General features: G+C 36.6%; 2 protein-coding genes across 3 annotated transcripts; one reads left to right on the forward strand and one right to left on the reverse strand.

The window, feature by feature from the left end:
- Positions 1-2721: 2721 nt before the first annotated feature.
- LOC117337165 (bolA-like protein 3) lies at positions 2722-4717 on the reverse strand. Its single transcript, XM_033898011.1, has 4 exons — positions 4607-4717; positions 3868-4003; positions 3469-3557; positions 2722-3341 (listed from the first exon to the last, which is right to left on the reverse strand). The coding sequence occupies exons 1-4, from the start codon at positions 4634-4636 to the stop codon at positions 3273-3275; spliced, it is 324 nt and encodes a 107-aa protein (XP_033753902.1). The 5' UTR covers positions 4637-4717; the 3' UTR covers positions 2722-3272.
- Positions 4718-4826: 109 nt separating this feature from the next.
- Positions 4827-11200, forward strand: LOC117337164 (2,4-dienoyl-CoA reductase, mitochondrial-like). Of its 2 annotated transcripts, none has more exons than XM_033898009.1 (8): positions 4827-4956; positions 5543-5742; positions 5883-5940; positions 6688-6922; positions 7044-7143; positions 7750-7822; positions 8234-8380; positions 9887-11200. In XM_033898009.1, the coding sequence occupies exons 1-8, from the start codon at positions 4900-4902 to the stop codon at positions 10007-10009; spliced, it is 993 nt and encodes a 330-aa protein (XP_033753900.1). In that variant the 5' UTR covers positions 4827-4899; the 3' UTR covers positions 10010-11200. The 2 variants fall into 2 exon arrangements, with proteins under 2 accessions (XP_033753900.1, XP_033753901.1); XM_033898010.1 differs by having other exon boundaries at positions 4906-5056.
- The last annotated feature ends 10174 nt before the right edge of the window (positions 11201-21374 follow it).

The following is a 21374-nucleotide window of genomic DNA, read 5'->3' on the forward strand; positions in this document are numbered from 1 at the left end:
TCAAGGTCATACGTGAACCACTACTGCACTATGTACTGTTCTGTACACACTGTATGTTAGCTCAAGGCCAGTGTGAACAACTACTGTACTATGTACACACTGTATATAAGTCAAGGTCAGACATGTAATACTAGTACTGTACTATTTATACACACAGTATAATGGCAAGGTAAGACATGAACCGCAACTGTTTTGTACACATTATATAAGTTCAAGGTCAGACGTGAACCACAACTACACTGTATATAAGTTCAAGGTCATACATGGACCACTACTGTATTGTACACATTGTGTATAAGGTCAAGGTTAGAAGTGAACCAACACTGCACTGTACACACTATATATAAGGTCAAGGTCATGCATGAACCTCTACTCTTCTGTACACACTGTATACAAGGGCAAGGTCATACATAAACCACTACTGTACTGTACACACTGTATATAAGGTCAAGGTCATGCATGAACCTCTACTGTACTATATAAACTGTAGATGAGCTCATGGTCAGACGTGAACCACAATAGTACTGTACACACTAAATAAGTTCAAGGTCAGACGTAAACCACAACAGTACTGTACACACTATATAAGTTCAAGGTCAGACATAAACCACAACAGTACTGTACACACTATATAAGTTCAATGTCAGACGTAAACTACAATTGTACTGTACACATTGTACATAAGGTCAAGGTCAGACGTGACCCACTACTGTATTACAGTATGCACACACTGTATATAAGGTAAAGGTCAGTCGTAAACCACAACTGTACTATGTACACACTGTATATAAGTCAAGGTCAGACATGTAATACTAGTACTGTACTATTTATACACACAGTATATTGGCAAGGTAAGACATGAACCGCTACTGTTCTGTACACACTATATAAGTTCAAGGTCAGATGTGAACCACAACTGTACTGTACACACTGTATATAAGGTCAAGGTCAGACATGAAACACTACTGTACTATGTACACGCACTATATAAGGTCAAAGTCATACGTCAACCACTAGTGTACTATGCAAACTGTATATAAGGTCAAAGTACTATGTATACACTGTATGTAAGGTCAAGGTCAGACATGAACAAGTACATATGTACTGTACTATATATACTGTCTATAAGGTTAAGGTCAGATATATACCGTACTGAACCATTCACACTGTATAAAAGGTCAAGGTCAGACTAATCCAAATGTGTATCAGATTTTTACAAAGCCAAAAACCAGAAACCCTTGGATTTATGTCAGACATGAACCATTACTGTGCATGTATAATACATACTGTATACAAGGTCAAGGTCAACAGCATATACTGGTACAGTACTATGCACTTTATATCAGGTCAAGGTGACAGACAGTTACAGCGCAATATACACATTGTACCAATTGCAGGATCCTGCGCTCAGCAGCCTAGCTGAATATAGACAAGTTCTCTAGGTGGCTGTCTAATACTGCTAAGGAGCCTTGGATGGTTGGAATTTGATATGGACATCAGGTCATCTACAATTCAGGAGCCTCTTTCAAATCAGCTCAATTCGGCTGTCAAATAACCAATGATGTGAAAGCTGCAGTAGAGCCTCAGCAGCCTTACTGCATGTAGAGGGGTTCTTCAGGTAATAGTTTCTTTATGCTATGAGTGATGTAGGACGGTTGGATTGTGACCAAGCTTGGTATGGATATAAGGTTGTCTTTGAATCTTACAGAAATCAACTTAAATGACCTTTAACGTAAGATTTGCTGGGTTTATCACCCCATGAAGCAGTTGGTGACTACCTCACTGAACATACGGGATGACTGTCGCATGCCAACCAGAGCAATAAGGGTAAAGTGTCTTGCCTAAGGACACAACAACAACAGCATAGACCGGTCAGTTTCCTGAGAAACTGACTCGGGTAGGAGCATCGAACCATGTACATCATATCTTTACCCGGGATTACGTGGCCAGCACTCTAACTGACCGAGCTATCGCAACTCCTAATGAAGTAACATCAGTGCCAGAGTTTGGCCTCAACAGCAGACAGGTTCTTAAGGTGACTGTTTCATACTACTAAGATTGCTTAGGACAACTGGATCATGACCAAATTTGAAATGGATATCAAGTTATCTATATTTGATATATAATGTCAGACATAAATTAGTAATAAAGTCTATACACAGTGAACTTCAATGATATACATGTAGTACCAGTCAATTTAAGACACTATGTCATTTTGTATCTGATATCTCGGATATCTACAACATATATCAACACCAGATTTGTTAGATTTAAACTTATGTTTTTAATCTGGAAACCAAGGTTTAATCTGGAAACCAAGGTCAATTAAAGATTAAGATTGCTGAATATGCTTTTGGTTTGTTTTGGTTTGTTTTTGTTTAACGTCCTATTAACAGCCAGGGTCATTTAAGGGATGTGCCAGGTTTTGGAGGTGGAGGAAAGCCGGAGTACCCGGAGAAAAACCACCGGCCTATGGTCAGTACCTGGCAACTGCCCCACGTAGGTTTCGAACTCGCAACCCAGAGGTGGAGGGCTAGTGATAAAGTGTCGGTACACCTTAACCACTCGGCCAACGCGGCCCCCTGCTGAACATGCACATCAGAAGCTGAAGAAACTGGTCAAAGATGAAACATATCAAGCTAGTTTCCATGGTAATAATTCCGCAACTTCATTTACATCAGGTATAATAAATAAAAAATCCTGTATAATAATACACACCAATAAAATCATAAACATTGATTTATTTCCGTTAATTTCCATACTGTATCATATAACTTCAACAAGAAATGGTTCCTGAAAGAAACAGATTTTAATTTGGTTATAGACGGTACTGTATAACATAAAATGTTCATTGTTTATAAACTTTCATTGTTTTCATTGTTGCTATGGAACCACAAATATAAATACAGCGAACATTGTTGTATGTATTATTGTTACAATATTTATGCATGTGCTAATTTATAACTACGAAATAATTTGTAATCACTGAACCATGAAAGAAAGTATGCGCAAACATTTCATGTTATACAGTTATACCCAAAATCTTTTCTGGTTTTTTTTTTTGTGATTTTAAAGATAATATATATGACAGGTTGCAAAGATATACTTGGTATTCCTGAGCATTCACCATAGCAGTGTGGTTCCTAGTTATTCCTCTTTAGGAACAATGATAACAATGGATTTATTATACCACTGTCCGACAGACATTTCACATCATTCTCAAACACATATTGTCTAATTAGTACACAAAGTCCCACACAATGATTATGACGCTAAGAAACATCTGGAACTTTTGTTGTGATGCGTAACCCATGCATGTCCTTTATCTGTTCTTTGAGTGCCTAAAAAATAGACAAAAAATACAATGATTAATAAACAAAGAAATCTTGGAAACTAATAGGATAAACTAATACAAATTAATTAGACTATTACATTGTATATTAAATAATTATATATTATATAACCCACCTCTGTTACCATTTTATGCTGTGCTACTTTTCGCTTGCCTTGAAATGAATCTGCTTCTATCAGAACCTCATACATTGCTCCACAGCCTCCTAAAGATCAAAACATATACAATACCGGTAATCATAAATAGAAAATGTCAATTTAATTTCACTTAAGAATTTTGTATAGTGCAAATTTACATAATACTAATGATGAAATAATTTTCACCAGAGATATCTGTAGCTTACATGTAATATTCTCAAAATCTGTAACTTATATCTAATATTCGCACCAGAGATATCTGCAACTCATATGTAATATTCTCAAAATCTGTAACTTATATCTAATATTCGCACCAGAGATATCTGTAACTCATATGTAATATTCTCAAAATCTGTAACTTTTATTTAATATTCTCACCAGAGATATCTGTGACCTCAACATAAGAAGCAGTAGGAAACCTCTCTTTCAGTATGCCAACCAACTGCTGCTCTGCTTCTGTTGGTGGGGCGCCATTAGCCTCACAATAGGGACGCATCCATCGCAAGGTTGGAAGCTGCAAATTTTAGAAATAAAGAAATGACTGTATGAAAAGAATTCTGTTTAATATAATATAATCCACCCTTTAAAAAAATTTGACATCTGATTCTTCGGATTCGATTTTTATACAACTATATATAAGTACACATATAGACATTTATTTATGCTCGTTTTGTTTATATTATTTTTTTCTCCAAAATATTTCTATTTATTTCGTTTTGTATGTATGGGTACCGTGTACGCGTACGATAGTTTATTTGAAATTGACAAGTGACCTTGAGCGATTAGAAACCAAGATATAAAAGTCTACCCCAATTACCAACCAGTCAAAACGCTACCATAATTTATGGCATTGCAATTCTTTAGAAGAAGCAGGAATGTGAAGAAAATAAGGAGTAATGTATTGTTTGGTTAAGTATCTGTTAGTGTATACGTAAGTCACGTCCGCATTTAGGCCTATTTGTTGATGACACACTAATCATGTTACCTAATGTTCGATTCCTAATGCTCATTCATTGTATATGATACTCATTCAGTCGATCACGATGATAGAAAATATTTTATGATATTACAAGTATATTATTTGTTATCCTCTACTATTTAATTGACGCAGCAATACCTGTCTGGTCAGAAATAATCTACGAAACATCCTGTCGATGTATTTCAAACCATGTTTGATCCAATGCGGAAGTGGTGAAAGATTGAGTACTCAGTTACAGAAATAAGCATTCATGACAAAACATTTGTTTTATTGAAATAAAAGCTAATTTGCCGCTAATTAAATATAATTGAAATTAATTACAGCCGTGTTCTTATATTCTTTTATACAATACACATTGAGAGTGGTTAAAAGTAGCTATTCGAAGTCCACAACTTTCAACCCCTCCCCACAAACATCCGGGATATTTCAAGATGTCAGCCTTCTGTAGCAGAGTCGCCGGTAAAATTCGCAGGACCCTAAGGATCCAGGTAATGCACCTAATGCGCCAGACCATTGCCTAGTCTATCATGCCAATAACATATGTCGTATTGTCCAGGAATGCATAACTTGGGGAGCCTGCAATAAATGGTGAATAGTCTATTTTGTGCTTCTCAGCAGACTACAGTAAATTAAGGTTCAAAGTTCATCTGTAAACAGCAAGTTAATGTAAACACGAAGCGTACTGTATAGCTTGTATTTGCTTGTGAAATGCCTGCATTACTTAGTTAGGCGATTTTGTGACATTTAAAAGCAGAAACTTGATGTGCCTATTTTTATCCGATGACATTGATGATTGCAATCATTTCACATGTCACTTGTTAACAAGGTTACCCTAACCAAAGGGAGGTAACTGCGATGAGTATTGCTCAAAATATTTGTCATTATGAATGCATTTCAATACATTTGTATGCATAATCACTCTTTCTGTCTGTCCATCCACAAATTAAGTTTCCATGATACTGAGCTGCTGATCCATACAGTAACTGAAATGGGAGTGTTTTGCCATAATTACCCTAATACCCAGTGTTCTAATGTTCATTAGATTCACATTTCCTTGATATTTTATTTCTTTAGAATGTACGCCATCTGTCAGTGTCCTCTCCATGCCGTGTTGGTGAACAGGGGAAGCTGTTCCCTGTTGTCAGAACCCCCATGTTACCTGAGAACTCGTTTAAGGGAAAGACAGTGTTCATAACAGGAGGAGGTACTGGTCTGGGAAAAGGAATGACAACAATGCTTGCTCGACTCGGAGCTCAAGTTGTCATTACCAGCAGGTTAGTAATTTTGTGTTAAATTGAGCAGACTCCATCATTCTCATTTCTTTTTGTTTGTTGAAGATATTTCATAAAATATCTGATATGTAAGATAAATATTAGTGTGTAAAACTATCTATTTTAAAAATTCTGTTTTGCAGGAGGATAGATGTACTTGAAAGTACTGCAGCTGAAATTAGTAAGGAAACTGGAAGTAAGGTACATTACAAATACCCAGTAGTCACACACCTTATTGAGTAGCTAATACTTTATTGAGCAGCTATATTGTATACTGAGTTCTAACTTTACAACATTTGAAGTGAATGATATTATCACAAGAAATTCTTTCAGATCAGCTTGTTTCAGACCTTGTTTGGGATCATCTTTATAGGGAAATACTGTTGAATTTCAAAAACGCACAAATTTTAACAAAACTAGTCATGTAATATACCGAAATGTTTGTCTGGACATGTTGTTTCTCAAAATCATCAATAATTTGCTATAGATGCAGACAAATTTATCGATAGTTACATACTTTGTGGTAAAATGGGCAGCAGCAAACAATTATATGTCGCACATTTAATTAGATAATAACAGATAATTAAACTTGAAAAATGACCATGCAATATCCTCAGGTGCCTATAGCATGCAATAGGGGTATTTGCAATGGTGTTCCCCTTAAACATGCTTTTTGCATGTTTTATCAAAATTTATTAACAGTTTAGCAAATCACATGTCAACGGCAAGGTCAAAAGTTAGTCATGATGCATACTAACATTTGGTCAAGTAACTTCTGTTAAATTGCACCATATCATAGTTGTTATTTATAGTCTTGTAAAAAACCATTGGATTTGCTATTTAGATAACCCTTACGGACCATTGACATGTCATGGATCATATTGTTTCCGAATATTGAAGTGCCACTATGTATTTTCAGTAGTTAACATTTCACTGTTACACATTTAGGTGCTTGCTGTGGCTGCTGATGTGAGGAAGCCGGAGACTGTAGAGAAGGCTGTTGACCAATGTGTTGAAGAGTTTGGACTACCACACATTGTCATCAATAATGCTGCTGGAAATTTTATATCGCCATCAGAGAGACTTTCTCCCAATGCTTGGAAAACCATCACAGACATTGTACTAAATGGCTCAGCCTATGTAACTTTAGACATTGGCAAGCGCCTCATAGCTGCTGGACAGGGTAAGTAATAGTGGGATACCTGCTAATATTGATACGCATCAAAAATTAATATGAAAGCTTGTCAGAATTTCCTTGATAAGAAGATGTAATTTGCTTTTTAACAATATGTTTTCTCTTATAGGAGCTGCATTCCTTTCAATCACTACAATATATGCAGAAAGTGGATCAGCTTATGTCTCTCCAAGTGCCGCAGCCAAGGCAGGAGTTGAAGCCATGACAAAGTATTATAATCCTTCCAGTGTTTTAAAAACATTTAAATGATGATATTTTAGTTTTATTGCAACTTAATCAAATAATAACCTACCCTGTTACACATTTTTTTATTCATCTTTGAAATTTTAACAATGTTTGCATTATTTTCAAACTTAAAAAAGAGTAATTTCACCAAGATTTTGATACAGTCTTTTGAGATTGTTAGGTATTTCATGTTGTATCAAGTATTTTGGACAGGACCTTAGACACTCTCTTCCTCATAGTATATATACTGGACAAAGTAATTTGTAAATGTTTGCTTCACACATCAACAAAAGACCATTATCTTGGACAAGCTTGAGTTTCAGGGTTGATGGGTCAAGATCAAGGTCACTGTTACTATTTTAAGAAAATCATTGTCAGGGCTCTAGAAACTTCATTCATTGAGGGATTTGGATCAAACTTAAACACTTTTAAAAGACCGTAATAGCTAGGGGGATGGGGGGGGGGATTTTTATTGCTATAGCAATACCCAGTAGGCTTGTTTAGAAAAATGAAAATTGAATTTTTAGTAAGAGTTCAGTAGTTAACAATTTCTTCCCTTGACTATTTCTTCATCATTTAACTTTAAACAGGTCTTTAGCATCTGAGTGGGGAAAGTATGGCATCAGATTGAACTGTCTCGCTCCAGGACCTATCCACACAGTGGTAAGTATCAGAAGTGTGGTTTTCCCTTACCTTGACAAGTATATTAACATGTATCAGTAAGAGAATAATACCTCCTTGGAAATTAGCTTAAAAATCTTATCTCGAATGTTGAGTTTCCATTGTCTCATCCCCCTCTCTTCAGCTGCCAAAAACTTGGTAAGCCCCTGTTTTACTTAAGCTTGCATGGGCTGAAAGAATGTATTTTTCTTGCTAAAAATCTATTTTTTCACAAATGATTGAAATATCAAAATTTGTAAAACCATGCTTAGTTAATTCTGCTACTTAATTTCGAATAAGTAATGAACTCAGCCTCACCTTTAAATGTCCTACCAGATCCTGCTTATAGTAATTGTTGTATTATTACTGTTTTATGTGTATACATTTGTATATTCTTTTGTCCACTTATGATAGGGTGCATTTAGCCGCCTAGACCCTACTGGTCAGTTTATTGACAATGTGAAGGAAGTGATGCCAGTTGGGCGCCTTGGTGAGGTAGAGGAGTTGGCAAATCTGGCTAGCTATCTGGTCAGTGACTATGCTAGCTGGATAACTGGAGAGGTAATATTAAGTTCATCACTCATCTTAAGTCAAGTTTTAAAAACTTTAAAAAATTAATACATGTACAGTCAAACCTCGATGATTCGAACTTCGTTGATTCGAATTTCTCGCTGTATCAAACTTTTTGCTTGGTCCCGAATTTCCTTACTATATAACGCTACTAACGAACCTATGCATGATTCAAATTTTTATAAATCGAAGTTTTCGATGTATCGAACTTTTTTCATGGCCTGTTAGCTATGATGTCATAGGTAATTGACATCTCATGATTCGAACAAAAGTTTACCTGTACTGACCACTGGACAGGTGTTGGTCGTGACCCCCGCGGCAAGATTTCACACTTCTCCCCTAGATGCCCTGACTGACAATAGGGATAACGATAGCGTGTGTTGTCACTCCCAATCATGGGGCTAATTAATAATCAGACCAAATTGATAGATAAAAGGTGTATTTAGAAGCCATGACATTTAATCACTCCGGTAAAACATTTTGGTAGTCGTCTCTGATAATCTTCGCCGCCATAGAAATCAGCGGTCGGTGAGTAAATTTTATGGAACTATAAAACAAGCGGACCAATTTTAAACACAAACAATTAGCGATGTCTCACTCATAAGTGTCACATTGCAAACTTATACATAACTATCCAAGTAAATCGATTTTTTGTCATTCAATCATGCATTCTCCAACCGATCGGCATTCCGTATTTTATATGCACATAACGTAACCGCACTTGTCTTTAGCAGAAAAGCCTAACGACTTACGTAAGTGTGCATTGTACTTCTTTTGCTTTATCTGTTAAACGTGATATAAGTGTTTTGTAACCGATACATAGTTTGTTTAATTAATAAAATGCTTAGGTATAATTAACGATCATCACGAAGACACGGAGGACATGTAACGTTAACATATATGGTCATTATCAAGAAAACATCGATCTATTGTCAACCATGAGTAATTCGAAGTCCCGCTGTTTCGAAGTTTTTCTGTTAGTCCCTTGAACTTCGAAACATCGAAGTTTGACTGTACTATATTTTTTCAATGAACTGACAGTTGTTGCTACTGATATTTTTGCATGCTTTAGTTACTTTACAAATAATGCTATCTAAACTAAGGTAAAACATTTTTGTTTTAGAACAATATTACATTCAAAAACTTAAATCTTCTGTTCTGTTGGAAGACAGCTAGAAAGAAATCTGTTTTATATTATGATAAGGCATAACAACAATTTACAATGTTATAGTATTGTGTTTCCTGTTACTCCACCAACCCTAACTTTTTGTCTCGTCTTATCATTATAAATACCAGTATTGCAATTTTTAAGGAACAACTGTTTAATGACTTTCCTCTTATACAGCCATTCTAAAATAAATTAAGAAGTAACCATTATGCCTACCTACTATACTTTCCCTACATTTTTATTTCAAATCTAAAAGGAAAACAGGTACATCTTTTTTATTTGCCTTTAAATGATAGATATTTGTCTTACAATCCCCATTCTGGTTTTAGGTTGTAAGATTTGACGGAGGAGAATTTATTGGCAGAGCAGGATCCTTTAACGAGCTTCGCCAAGTAACAAATGAACAGTGGGACATCATGGAGGAAATGATTCGTAAAACCAAAGGATCTTGATGGCTTGATTTAATAGGAGAGTAGAGATAACCACATGGATTTTGATACAATTTGCAAATTAAAACCAGATTCTGACTTAGGGCTATTTCAGTAAAATATAAATCCAAGGCAGGGACCCAGAAAAAAATGTACGATGGTTACTGGAGACAACACAGCGTTTATATCATTTGAACTAAATCACTTCTATGGGTGGTCCCATCGTACAAACCTGAAGTCCTTCTGTTGGGTAGATATTTGACTGGAAGGCCCCCCACTCTTGGTACTATATAAGATCCCCAACACACAGGATTTCATAGGAGATAAGAATCTGGTTTTAATCCGGTTGATTTATATACTGATTATTGAAGATGTGACATGGACAAAGATTAAAATCCTTTGTGATGAGTGAACTTTCTGTCGGGAGTGTGGCCTAACGGTTTGTTTTGTATGATATGTTTATTTTAACATGTTTTTCAAGTACACTACCTATGTATTTATAGTGGAAATTATTGGTGCAAGTGTTTCAGATCGTTTATATGAAGGCTGACGTAACTGCTAGAGTCACTGGTAGTCGCAAGTAGTGAATTACCTCCCATTATACTGCTTGGTTGTTTTTCCATCCTGTAAAAAAAATTATCTTACCACTACTATATTTGGACTATCTGAATTATTTATCTCATTTTCATGAAGATTCTGTCAATAAAATCTAGGATTGTAATCATAGAAATCATAACCGGATAACCATACGTGTTTGTTGGAAATACTAGCTAGAAGTTTATATCATACAGAATCTTCTTAATGCTGTGATACAATTTTGAACTGATACAGACTGATGTCAGTCTGCCACTGTTTACTGGTATTCTGCTGAAAATAATCACATTAAAGTGATTTGTAAGTGAAAAATGTGTCAAAGTTATTTATGATTTATGATTATAAACTGTATTATTATTAAAAAAAAACTATACCCGGATATTCTGTTATATTCTTAATCAATTCTGCCCTATGTTAGTGCTAAATTCTTAACAATGTTCTTTTTTCTACTTTATAAGTTCACTGTATATGTAGGAAGACAGGTGGCTTTATCAAATGTTTATTATTTTGTGAAGAGTTAAAATTTTGTACTCGTGTCCTATTCTGTGATGCTGTAAGGACTCTAGGCCTACCAGTCTTGACATGAGAATATTTGTTTAATAAATTATTTTTTTACAATTTTTCTCGTGTTACATTTTAATTGATTCAATACGAGTGGCACTGGACTACTTCCCTGCATTCGCTGCTGATTTAGGTCTAAATTACCATTTTCGCTACACAGCGATAATTATCTTACATGTATCTTTGTTGGGTCCAGCTGCATTTGTTTTTCAATCCCTGTTAATTTTGAGAGCATAAAACCTGGTCACAGAAACCGTAATCAATGATCTTATTGGTGTTTTCCACATACAAAACACAACACAAATTATAAGTTAAATACATTATGGTTGATTCAATCAGCCATTTTCAAATTAAGTTTTTAAACTACATCTATGTTGGAATATGTACATCTAAATGTATACTCATTTTTGACGAACTTATCATCATCATCAAATTCCAACAGACTGGTACAATGAAGAATTCATGCAGCTATATTATTTGTTTAATAAAGAAGAATGCTGGGTATTGCTAAAGAAATACATGTCTTCTACCGGTCCCGCTAAAAACAGTAACAGTGACCTTGACCCAAAAACCTAGCCCAAGTTTCCTCTGGCCCTGACACCATATCTGGTGTAGTTGTCAAGGTCAGAGGAAACTCTGCATACCTTGAAGCATTGCTGATAAAAAAGCGGAGTGGACTAGGGGGAGGACACCTATATAGTTTCACCGGTGGGGGATAAATAAAGCATTCATATTTAGAACAATAATTTGTCACTAAATTAACCATACACTGACAGATATACAGAGAACAATGTCGGTTAGTCAGTTCACTTCTCATACACCAGAGAACAATGTCGGTTAGTCAGTTCACTTCTCATACACAGAGAACATGTCGGTTAGTCAGTTCACTTCTCATACACAGAGAACAATGTCGGTTAGTCAGTTCACTTCTCACACACAGAGAACAATGTTGGTTAGTCAGTTCACTTCTCATACACACAGAACAATGTCGGTTAGTCAGTTCACTTCTAATACACACAGAATAATGTCGGTTAGTCAGTTCACTTCTAATACACAGAGAGCATGTTGGTTAGTCATTTCACTTCTAATACACAGAGAACATGTTGGTTAGTCATTTCACTTCTAATACACAGAGAACATGTTGGTTAGTCATTTCACTTCTCATACACATAGAACAATGTCGGTTAGTCAGTTCACTTCTCATACACACAGAACAATGTCGGTTAGTCAGTTCACTTCTAATACACAGAGAACAATGTCGGTTAGTCAGTTCACTTCTTATATACAGAGAACAATGTCGGTTAGTTAGTTCACTTCTCATACACAGGGAACAATGTCTGTTAGTCAGTTCACTTCTCATACACACAGAACAATGTCGGTTAGTCAGTTCACTTCTCACACACAGAGAACAATGTCGGTTAGTCAGTTCACTTCTCACACACAGAAACAATGTTGGTTAGTCAGTTCACTTCTCATACACACAGAAAAATGTCGATTAGTAAGTTCACTTCTCACACACAGAGAACATGTCAGTAAGAAGTCAGTTCACTTCTCATACACAGAGATCAATGTCGGTTAGTCAGTTCACTTCTCATACACAGAACAATGTCGGTTAGTCAGTTCACTTCTCATACACAGAACAATGTCGGTTAGTCAGTTCACTTCTCATACACAGAGAACAATGTCGGTTAGTCAGTTCACTTCTCATACACAGAACAATGTCGGTTAGTCAGTTCACTTCTCATACACAGAGAACAATGTCGGTTAGTCAGTTCACTTCTCATACACAGAACAATGTCGGTTAGTCAGTTCACTTCTCATACACAGAGAACAATGTCGGTTAGTCAGTTCACTTCTCATACACAGAACAATGTCGGTTAGTCAGTTCACTTCTCATACACAGAGAACAATGTCGGTTAGTCAGTTCACTTCTCATACACAGAGAACATGTCGGTTAGTCAGTTCACTTCTCATACACAGAACAATGTCGGTTAGTCAGTTCACTTCTCATACACACAGAGAACAATGTCGGTTAGTCAGTTCACTTCTCATACACAGAGAACATGTCGGTTAGTCAGTTCACTTCTCATACATAGAACAATGTCGGTTAGTCAGTTCACTTCTCATACACAGAGAACATGTCAGTTAGTCAGTTTACTTCTCATACACAGAGAACAATGTCGATTAGTCAGTTCACTTCTCATTCAAAGGAGGCCCAAAAATGGAGGGTTATTATTAAGGTAAAATTGCAGCATGTGGTTCAAATAAAAATAGCTATTTAGTCTTGCCGAAAACCTAATAAACCATCATGGTGAAATCAACCTACCGAGTTGTTCATTGAAAGAGTTGTCCAACAAGTTCATCGATTTTGTCAAGGATAAAATCAATACAGATAAATATTGATGTAAATTCAATTTCTGATACTGATATTCCTGTCATGGCTGATGAAATTCAATTCGGCAGTTTACAGCAACAACCAAAGACGAGTTGCGCAAGATCATCACAAACTCAATCGTAAATACTGAAGCACTGCTGCCTTTGATATCCTGAATCATGAAAAAGTCAGTAGCTGAATCAATGGTCCGTTGTGTTTCATGAAGGCCAATGTTAGGACAGGGTCTGGGAGAAGATTGTGTCCCAGTGTTTATAGGCTCATCTACAACATGCAAACAGTCTCCATGATAATCTGACTAAAATAAGATCCTCATTATATTGCAGATCTTCGTAACATAGTGTATAACATTGATCATCTTTAAATCAGTTGTCTTCCTGACAACATGTAATCAGCATATCGAACTAAACATTCAACTGCCTAAATTAAGTGACAAAGCTGCCTACATGGATCACAGGTACTTGTGGACATGATTATGATGTTTTAGTACGTTATAAGGCCAAGGTACACTGTTGTTGTTGTTGTTGTTGTTTTTTTTTTACATAATTAAGCATGCTATTGTAATACAATAATTTACTCGTCTATAATGTAACATTTTTATTAAAAACATCATAATCATGTCAACAAGTACCTGTGATCCATGGATAACAAGTGTAGAGCGGTACATGTATGTTTTATCTCTCATTCGACGTCACTGACCGTACTATTCAAACGTCTAGAGTACCTTTAAGTTATGGGGTGACTGGTGATGCAATCCTACAATGAGCCTTCCGGGTTCTTCAGTTAGGTGGTTGTGAGCGCGCATTGTGAGCGTTATAATGATGATTGTTACACATCATGTGAGGTGGCAGAGAAGTGTCGGAGTAACCTATGTTTCTATTTAGAAGCTCATAAAAAGTAAATAAGACAGGCATTTCCAATTTTCCTGGGGCTAGGGTACAGGTACATCGAAATATCAATATAGACTTTTGTACAAGTCTTTGTTCTGACAGTCTGGTGTATGGCGGCCAAGAGTTTGGTATTCCACGTGGCTACGAGGGTCATTGAAATAGTGTCTCAGAGATGGGCTACAGTTTGGTGAATTATCTAAATAACTTAGCTAGGGAGGAAACCCCTGAGAGGGCGGACACAGCTTTCATGGTTGTTGGAAGGTTGCTGCATGCTTGTGGTTTCGCTTCAATCACGAAGGGTTTAGAACAGAAGAGGTGACTATTCGACATTCAGATTTTCAGTTTTCACATAATTGGTTGGTCTAGCGTATAGCTTGTAAGTGTCGACTGTTGATTAGTTTGAGTACCTGAGCTGGGTCGTCTACAAGTAGATGTAAATACGTCCACAAGAGCAGCCTTCGCCGAAGGTACACATAAGAATTTAAAAACAGTTGCTTATATTATGTTCTGTTAATATTTAGACTGGCCCCGGTGCCTGCATCGCTGCAATGGTTGTGTTTGTATGCAGTTTCAAAGCAGATCTTTCAAATCAACAGCGTTCGTTACGAATCTGATGCACTAATTAGCCACCTGCACAAGGATCTGAACACAGGAACCTGAGAATGCGTTACAGTCTACGTGTAACTGGACCTTCCATAGTGTGTATAGCACATTTTCAGACGTTTTGGGGAGCTAACTTAAAATTCATGTACATTTTTATATGTTTATTTTGTAGTTTTAATTTAACCATCTGCTACTAGGAATTAGCCATTCACAGGTGTTAATTTTGTACAAATAATCGCGAAGTCTTTGATTTCGCGACTGACTCCCCTCACGTTCAGATAGGGCGTAAGAATTGTACCTGCTGCCCCCATTGCATGATCGTAAGAGGCGACTAAATTTGGGATCTTATATTTTCTCTTCTTTCTGAACAACTTTCTTCTTCCTAATGTCTCCCTTGACAATGCCTCACTTTTGGTCTTCAGTTGAGCGTTCGCCCCTGTGAGGAAGGCTTTGGGTTCCGTCCCCTGGCCGAGACATACCAGAGTCTTTAAAAATGGTAGTTGCTGCTCCTGCTTAGCGCTCAGCATACCAGGAGTGGGACGACTGGTTCGCCCGTTGTCAGTATAATGTGACCGGGTGGGGTGTCCTGCTGGGTGTCTTCGGCAGTATGCTTCAATGAGGTAGCACTATAAATCGGCAAACGTTCCGGCCTATCACAAGGAGACTTAACACGAACATACCGCAGCCTCCCAAAATACACATACGCACTCACCACACCCATGCATGTCGCACGCACAAGAGGCCGTCCTTAAATGACCTTAGCTGTTAATAGGACGTTAAACAAAATAAACCAAACCAAACCAAACCCCTCACGTATTAACGCGAAAATAAATTCCACGCGAAATGTAAGTGATTTACAGTAAGTCATTCAAAACAGGACTGTCATCGGTGATTCTGACTGAGAAAAAATCAGTGATTATTTGTAACTGGTTTGATCAAAATTCTCTTCGCCATGTTGAAAAGAAGAGAAAGAAAAATACCACAACGAAAACCAATGTAAATTATTCGGTGACAACGGAAGTCAATAAAAAACACAACAAGAACCGACAGCACTAAAACAGCGTTTCCCAGAGTGTATATATCGCACCAGTTGGAATGTCTTCTATCAGCTCCATGGAAGAGTGAACACGCCTTATCGTGTGCACGCCTTATCGTGTTGAACCATGCGAAATTACAAGTGGACATCGGTTTAGAACGTTAGATCTTTTTTAAGATCGTACATCAGTAGTAATTATCAGAGATGTATATTGATGAAGCTGACCAGCCTATACTTTAACACTTGATTTGGCTTCAAAGATACAGTAATTAACAGAGCAATTGTTTTATGCATGTTTTATGACAATCCAATGTGTGATCATAAGGGCTCCCAATTTTATCATAATGTACTGTATTGTCGCATATTAACGGAATGAATTGGGCGCGTACAGTCTTTAAAAGTCGTTGGGGTTTACTTAAATGTATGTGACATTTTCAAACCTTGAATATATTTTGGCTTCGAAAATCCTTTGCATTGGCATTCTTCCTATTTTCAATTTAAAGGTAAATTTTCCCATACATATGTTTTTTTGTAAGTACATATATATTAAAACATTATGGCTTGATAGCGTTGTCAAGGGATGGCTCGTAGTAACCGAGCCGGATGCATGGTAGTCTACTATTCCATCTTTAAACAACGCTCATAATGTATCGACCAATCAGATGCCTCGAGGTGAGGTAAATAACACTTAACAAGAAATATCTTTAAAAAAGATAAACGGCATAGTTTTAATGCTGGTGGTTATAATGTAAAACTACTGGTGAAATAAGTTAACGAACTACATTGTAATTAATAAATGCGCAGTTTCAGCACGGATAACAAAATTATATCAGTTTGAATCATTTTTGGTGATAATAAGACTGCAAATGTGTCATTTGAATAGATGCATCCACTTATTCAGCTTGCATTCAATTTAAAAGGGACATCACAGTAAAAACGTTGCAATTTTCACTGAATGTACGTGTTTTGTTCCTACCCAGTTATGTTTCTGTGCTATCCCAATGTTCACAGTCAATCCCTATGTCCAGCTTGATCACTCGATTTAGTTGGGAATCCCCCTCTAAATTTAGCACGGAAATTATTTTTAAATCATTACGTGACTGTTTTGAAATCGTGGCAGCACAAATATTACCGAGTTTGTGGAACTATTACAGAGTTTGTGTTAATATTACAGAGTTTGTGTAAATATCACCGAGATTGTGGAAATCTTACCGAGTTTGTGTAAATATTACCGAGATTGTCATGACCTACTATCAAACAATCAAGCAGAATACGAGCGGCGTCCGTATTACTGCTGTTTTCATGTTTGAACTGTTACAGTCTATTGTAATGCTTCCCAAGTTTAATTCTAGGATTGTGTTTGACCCATTTTCCTATTATTCTCTTCATTGCGGAAGCTGTTATCGTTTTTCAACCGCAGTCGATTCACATTGGAAGCCATTTTTGTTTCCATGTGTTTTAGTTTGTTGTGCGCATGCGTTTATCGTATATGTCACAATTATTTTGCATATTCAGATTGTTGATAACCTTTTAATAGTTGATAATTGATGTTTTTATGTACATACATCATCGAATTCGAATGGTTATTGTTCAGAAGGTTATTTTTTTTTAAAAGATATACCCAATAATATGATAAAAAATACAAAATAAATATTGGTTTACCGTGAGGTCCCTTTAACTTTGTTTCGTTTTTAACTGTATATCTGCATTTTGCATTAACCGCTACATTGACCAATCACATACTTCATCTTGACCAGTAACGCCACCTGTCGCGTCATATCCGGGGCCAAAACAAAATTAGACGGCTATGCCGAAAAAAACCGCTAACACGATTCATCGAATATGTCAAGAAGCCAATTTTGTTATGACCTCATGAATGTTGAAAAAATAAATTTCCTTCCTTAATACAATATAACATAACACTTATCAAAACAGGTCAATAATTGTATAACCTTGTCGAGGTAATCTATCACAAACATGACCGAGTTGATTCCGTGCTATTCTCTGTCCATGTTGTGATTTTCAGATACAAATTGTCTTATCTTGATCGTGTCTTCCCCGATCGATAACCTGGTTGTACACGTGGTGTATTTCTGTCGGTTTGTTCACTGGACAGTGGGCGTGTTTTAGTTTCTCTATATGTCATCATACATATAACAATTTACTTCCGGTTATAAGCACGTGTGATTCATATCAAATTCTCTGTTGACCTTCAAGCGAACACAGCACCGTTTCTAAGGTATCGATTTTATATTGGGGACGCTCCATTTCTTGTCTCCATTATATTAACCTTCTTGGTGATCTGCATATATCATCCGTGTAATAACCGTGAAAACCATATCATTTCATGTCGCTATCATTAGTTTGGCTGACATGTGTCTTCATATCTCAGCGTTTTCCGCCATTCTATTCTCTGTCTTAACAATATATACACACCTTTGTATTGGTTTATTGTTCAATCCGGGTAACCACATCTTAAATGTGCCTACCTCTTCTTTACTGTCTTTGTCGTGTCTCTGTAAGTAGTCTCGTCAAGAAAAGTTCGTTCGACGCAAAGCTTTCCCCCCCTAATTGGTGACTTAAGGAGATTTCAATACTTGAAGTAATGCAAACATGACCCTTGCGCGTTTCCTATTCTATATGCTCCATATGCATTTAGTAGGATTTTATCAATATGTCAATGTTTTCCAACGCTAAAGTGTCGGACGAAGAATATGTTCTAAGTCAGTATTTATATGTGATTTTGCGTTGAGTTTTGTTTGAAATTAATCAGTTCTTCGTTAAAATTAAACTGATTTGCAACCTGGTAACGGTAAAACACTGACAGCGCTTAATTGGAATCCATCATCGGTGCTTCCTCACTACTCTATTAATTATCATCCGGATGTCGAGAACACTGAACATATGGCCAGGTACTTGACATCGCTCAGTCACAGACTGTAACATACATGGATACTTCATATTGTCATATTTAACCCGTCCCGTGATGTCTAATGACAGAAGTGCTGACCTAATTCTAATATTCTGATAAACTTTTGGTTTATTTTTACGGTGGCTGGGAACGGACATCAAATAAAAATGCTACGAAATAGTATTGCGTTCAAACGAAATATCATTGCGTGAGAACGAAATACCATTGCGTGAGAACGAAACATCGTTGCATGGGAACAAAATATTCTTACGGGGAAACGAAATATTATTGCTTTCGAACGAAATATTGTTGCGTGGGAACGAAATATTATTGCGTGGGAACGAAATTTTCTTCTTTATAGTACATGATATATTTGAAGATGATATAATTCGAGAACGTTTGTCAGGATGACTGTGCTTGGTGTTATCAGATACTTATTTGAAATGGACTTGAATTGAAGGGAAATTGTGTCGTTATTGAAAGGCATGCGATTTATGATATCGGAAAGAGACCCTATAGGTAATACTTACTCAAATACGCCTTTGGAGAAGAAAAAAAACCTGTTCTAATAGTGTTTTAGTAACAGACTTTATTCGTATACAATTACAAGCATCAGGTAAACTACCCATGTATCGCTGAATGCACGAGAAATAACGGCTTCAATGTTCGGAAGAAAGGTATGCGAAACATACTTACAATTTTGGACACAGTAGGATGCATGTTCAAAATACAAGCAACAGTTACATATATTTCTTTATTAAATATCCCTAAATTACCTGTCGTCATTTCTGTACTCAATGGAATTTACTCATTCGTTGATATTGATGCCACCGAATGCAAAGTAGATAATCCCTCAGTAACACTGTGTTCCTACCTAAAACTTAGATTGGAAAGTTATTTAGTATTATAACTATGAAACAGAAAAATTAACGAATTTTGACGATATTTCCTTTCGTTTAACATTTACCTGTTTCAGCAGTAGTCGAATGATTGCCTGTTTAGACAGGATTTACTACAGCCGTGTAATGATTGTCTGTTTAGTCAGGATTTACTACAGTCGTGTAATGATTGTCTGTTCAGTCAGGATTTACTACAGCCGTGTAATGATTGTCTGTATAGTCAGGATTTACTACAGCCGTGTAATGATTGTCTGTTCAGTCAGGATTTACTACAGCCGTGTAATGATTGTCTGTTCAGTCAGGATTTACTACAGCCGTGTAATGATTGTCTGTTCAGTCAGGATTTACTACAGCCGTGTAATGATTGTCTGTTCAGTCAGGATTTACTACAGCCGTGTAATGATTGTCTGTTCAGTCAGGATTTACTACAGCCGTGTAATGATTGTCTGTTCAGTCAGGATTTACTACAGCCGTGTAATGATTGTCTGTTCAGTCAGGATTTACTACAGCCGTGTAATGATTGTCTGTATAGTCAGGATTTACTACAGCCGTGTAATGATTGTCTGTTCAGTCAGGATTTACTACAGCCGTGTTATGATTGCCTGTTTAGTCAGGATTTACTACAGCCGTGTAATGATTGTCTGTTCAGTCAGGATTTACTACAGCCGTGTAATGATTGTCTGTTCAGTCAGGATTTACTACAGCCGTGTAATGATTGTCTGTTCAGTCAGGATTTACTACAGCCGTGTAATGATTGTCTGTTCAGTCAGGATTTACTACAGCCGTGTAATGATTGTCTGTTTAGTCAGGATTTACTACAGCCGTGTAATGATTGTCTGTTCAGTCAGGATTTACTACAGCCGTGTAATGATTGTCTGTTCAGTCAGGATTTACTACAGCCGTGTAATGATTGTCTGTTCAGTCAGGATTTACTACAGCCGTGTAATGATTGTCTGTTCAGTCAGGATTTACTACAGCCGTGTAATGATTGTCTGTTCAGTCAGGATTTACTACAGCCGTGTAATGATTGTCTGTTCAGTCAGGATTTACTACAGCCGTGTAATGATTGTCTGTTTAGTCAGGATTTACTACAGCCGTGTAATGATTGTCTGTTTAGTCAGGATTTACTACAGCCGTGTAATACTGTTACCACAAAAAAAACAGCGTTTCATTAGAAGGACATGTCCAATACCCGATATATACAATGTCAGTTGATCAGTTTAACAGTTTAAAAATTGCAATTGTGCATTCTGTTTAAAGGCGGATTCATACAGTTTGCAAACAAAATTTGTTTCATACCCCGATGAAACTAAAAAAAAATGACATAAATACTTAAATATTGTCCATATTATATCTAATTGCCTTATGAACTGCATTATTAGCCGCATTAATTTACAATTTTGAGGCCATGGACTATGTATACAGATTTGTATGACTCCATTCATAAAAACACGATGTTGTATGCTGTAAATCTCGTACCAAGACCAAGCAATATTATTTACG

The sequence above is a fragment of the Pecten maximus genome, chromosome 11 (assembly GCF_902652985.1).
Source record: "Pecten maximus chromosome 11, xPecMax1.1, whole genome shotgun sequence".
Taxonomy (NCBI): Eukaryota; Metazoa; Mollusca; class Bivalvia; order Pectinida; family Pectinidae; genus Pecten; species Pecten maximus.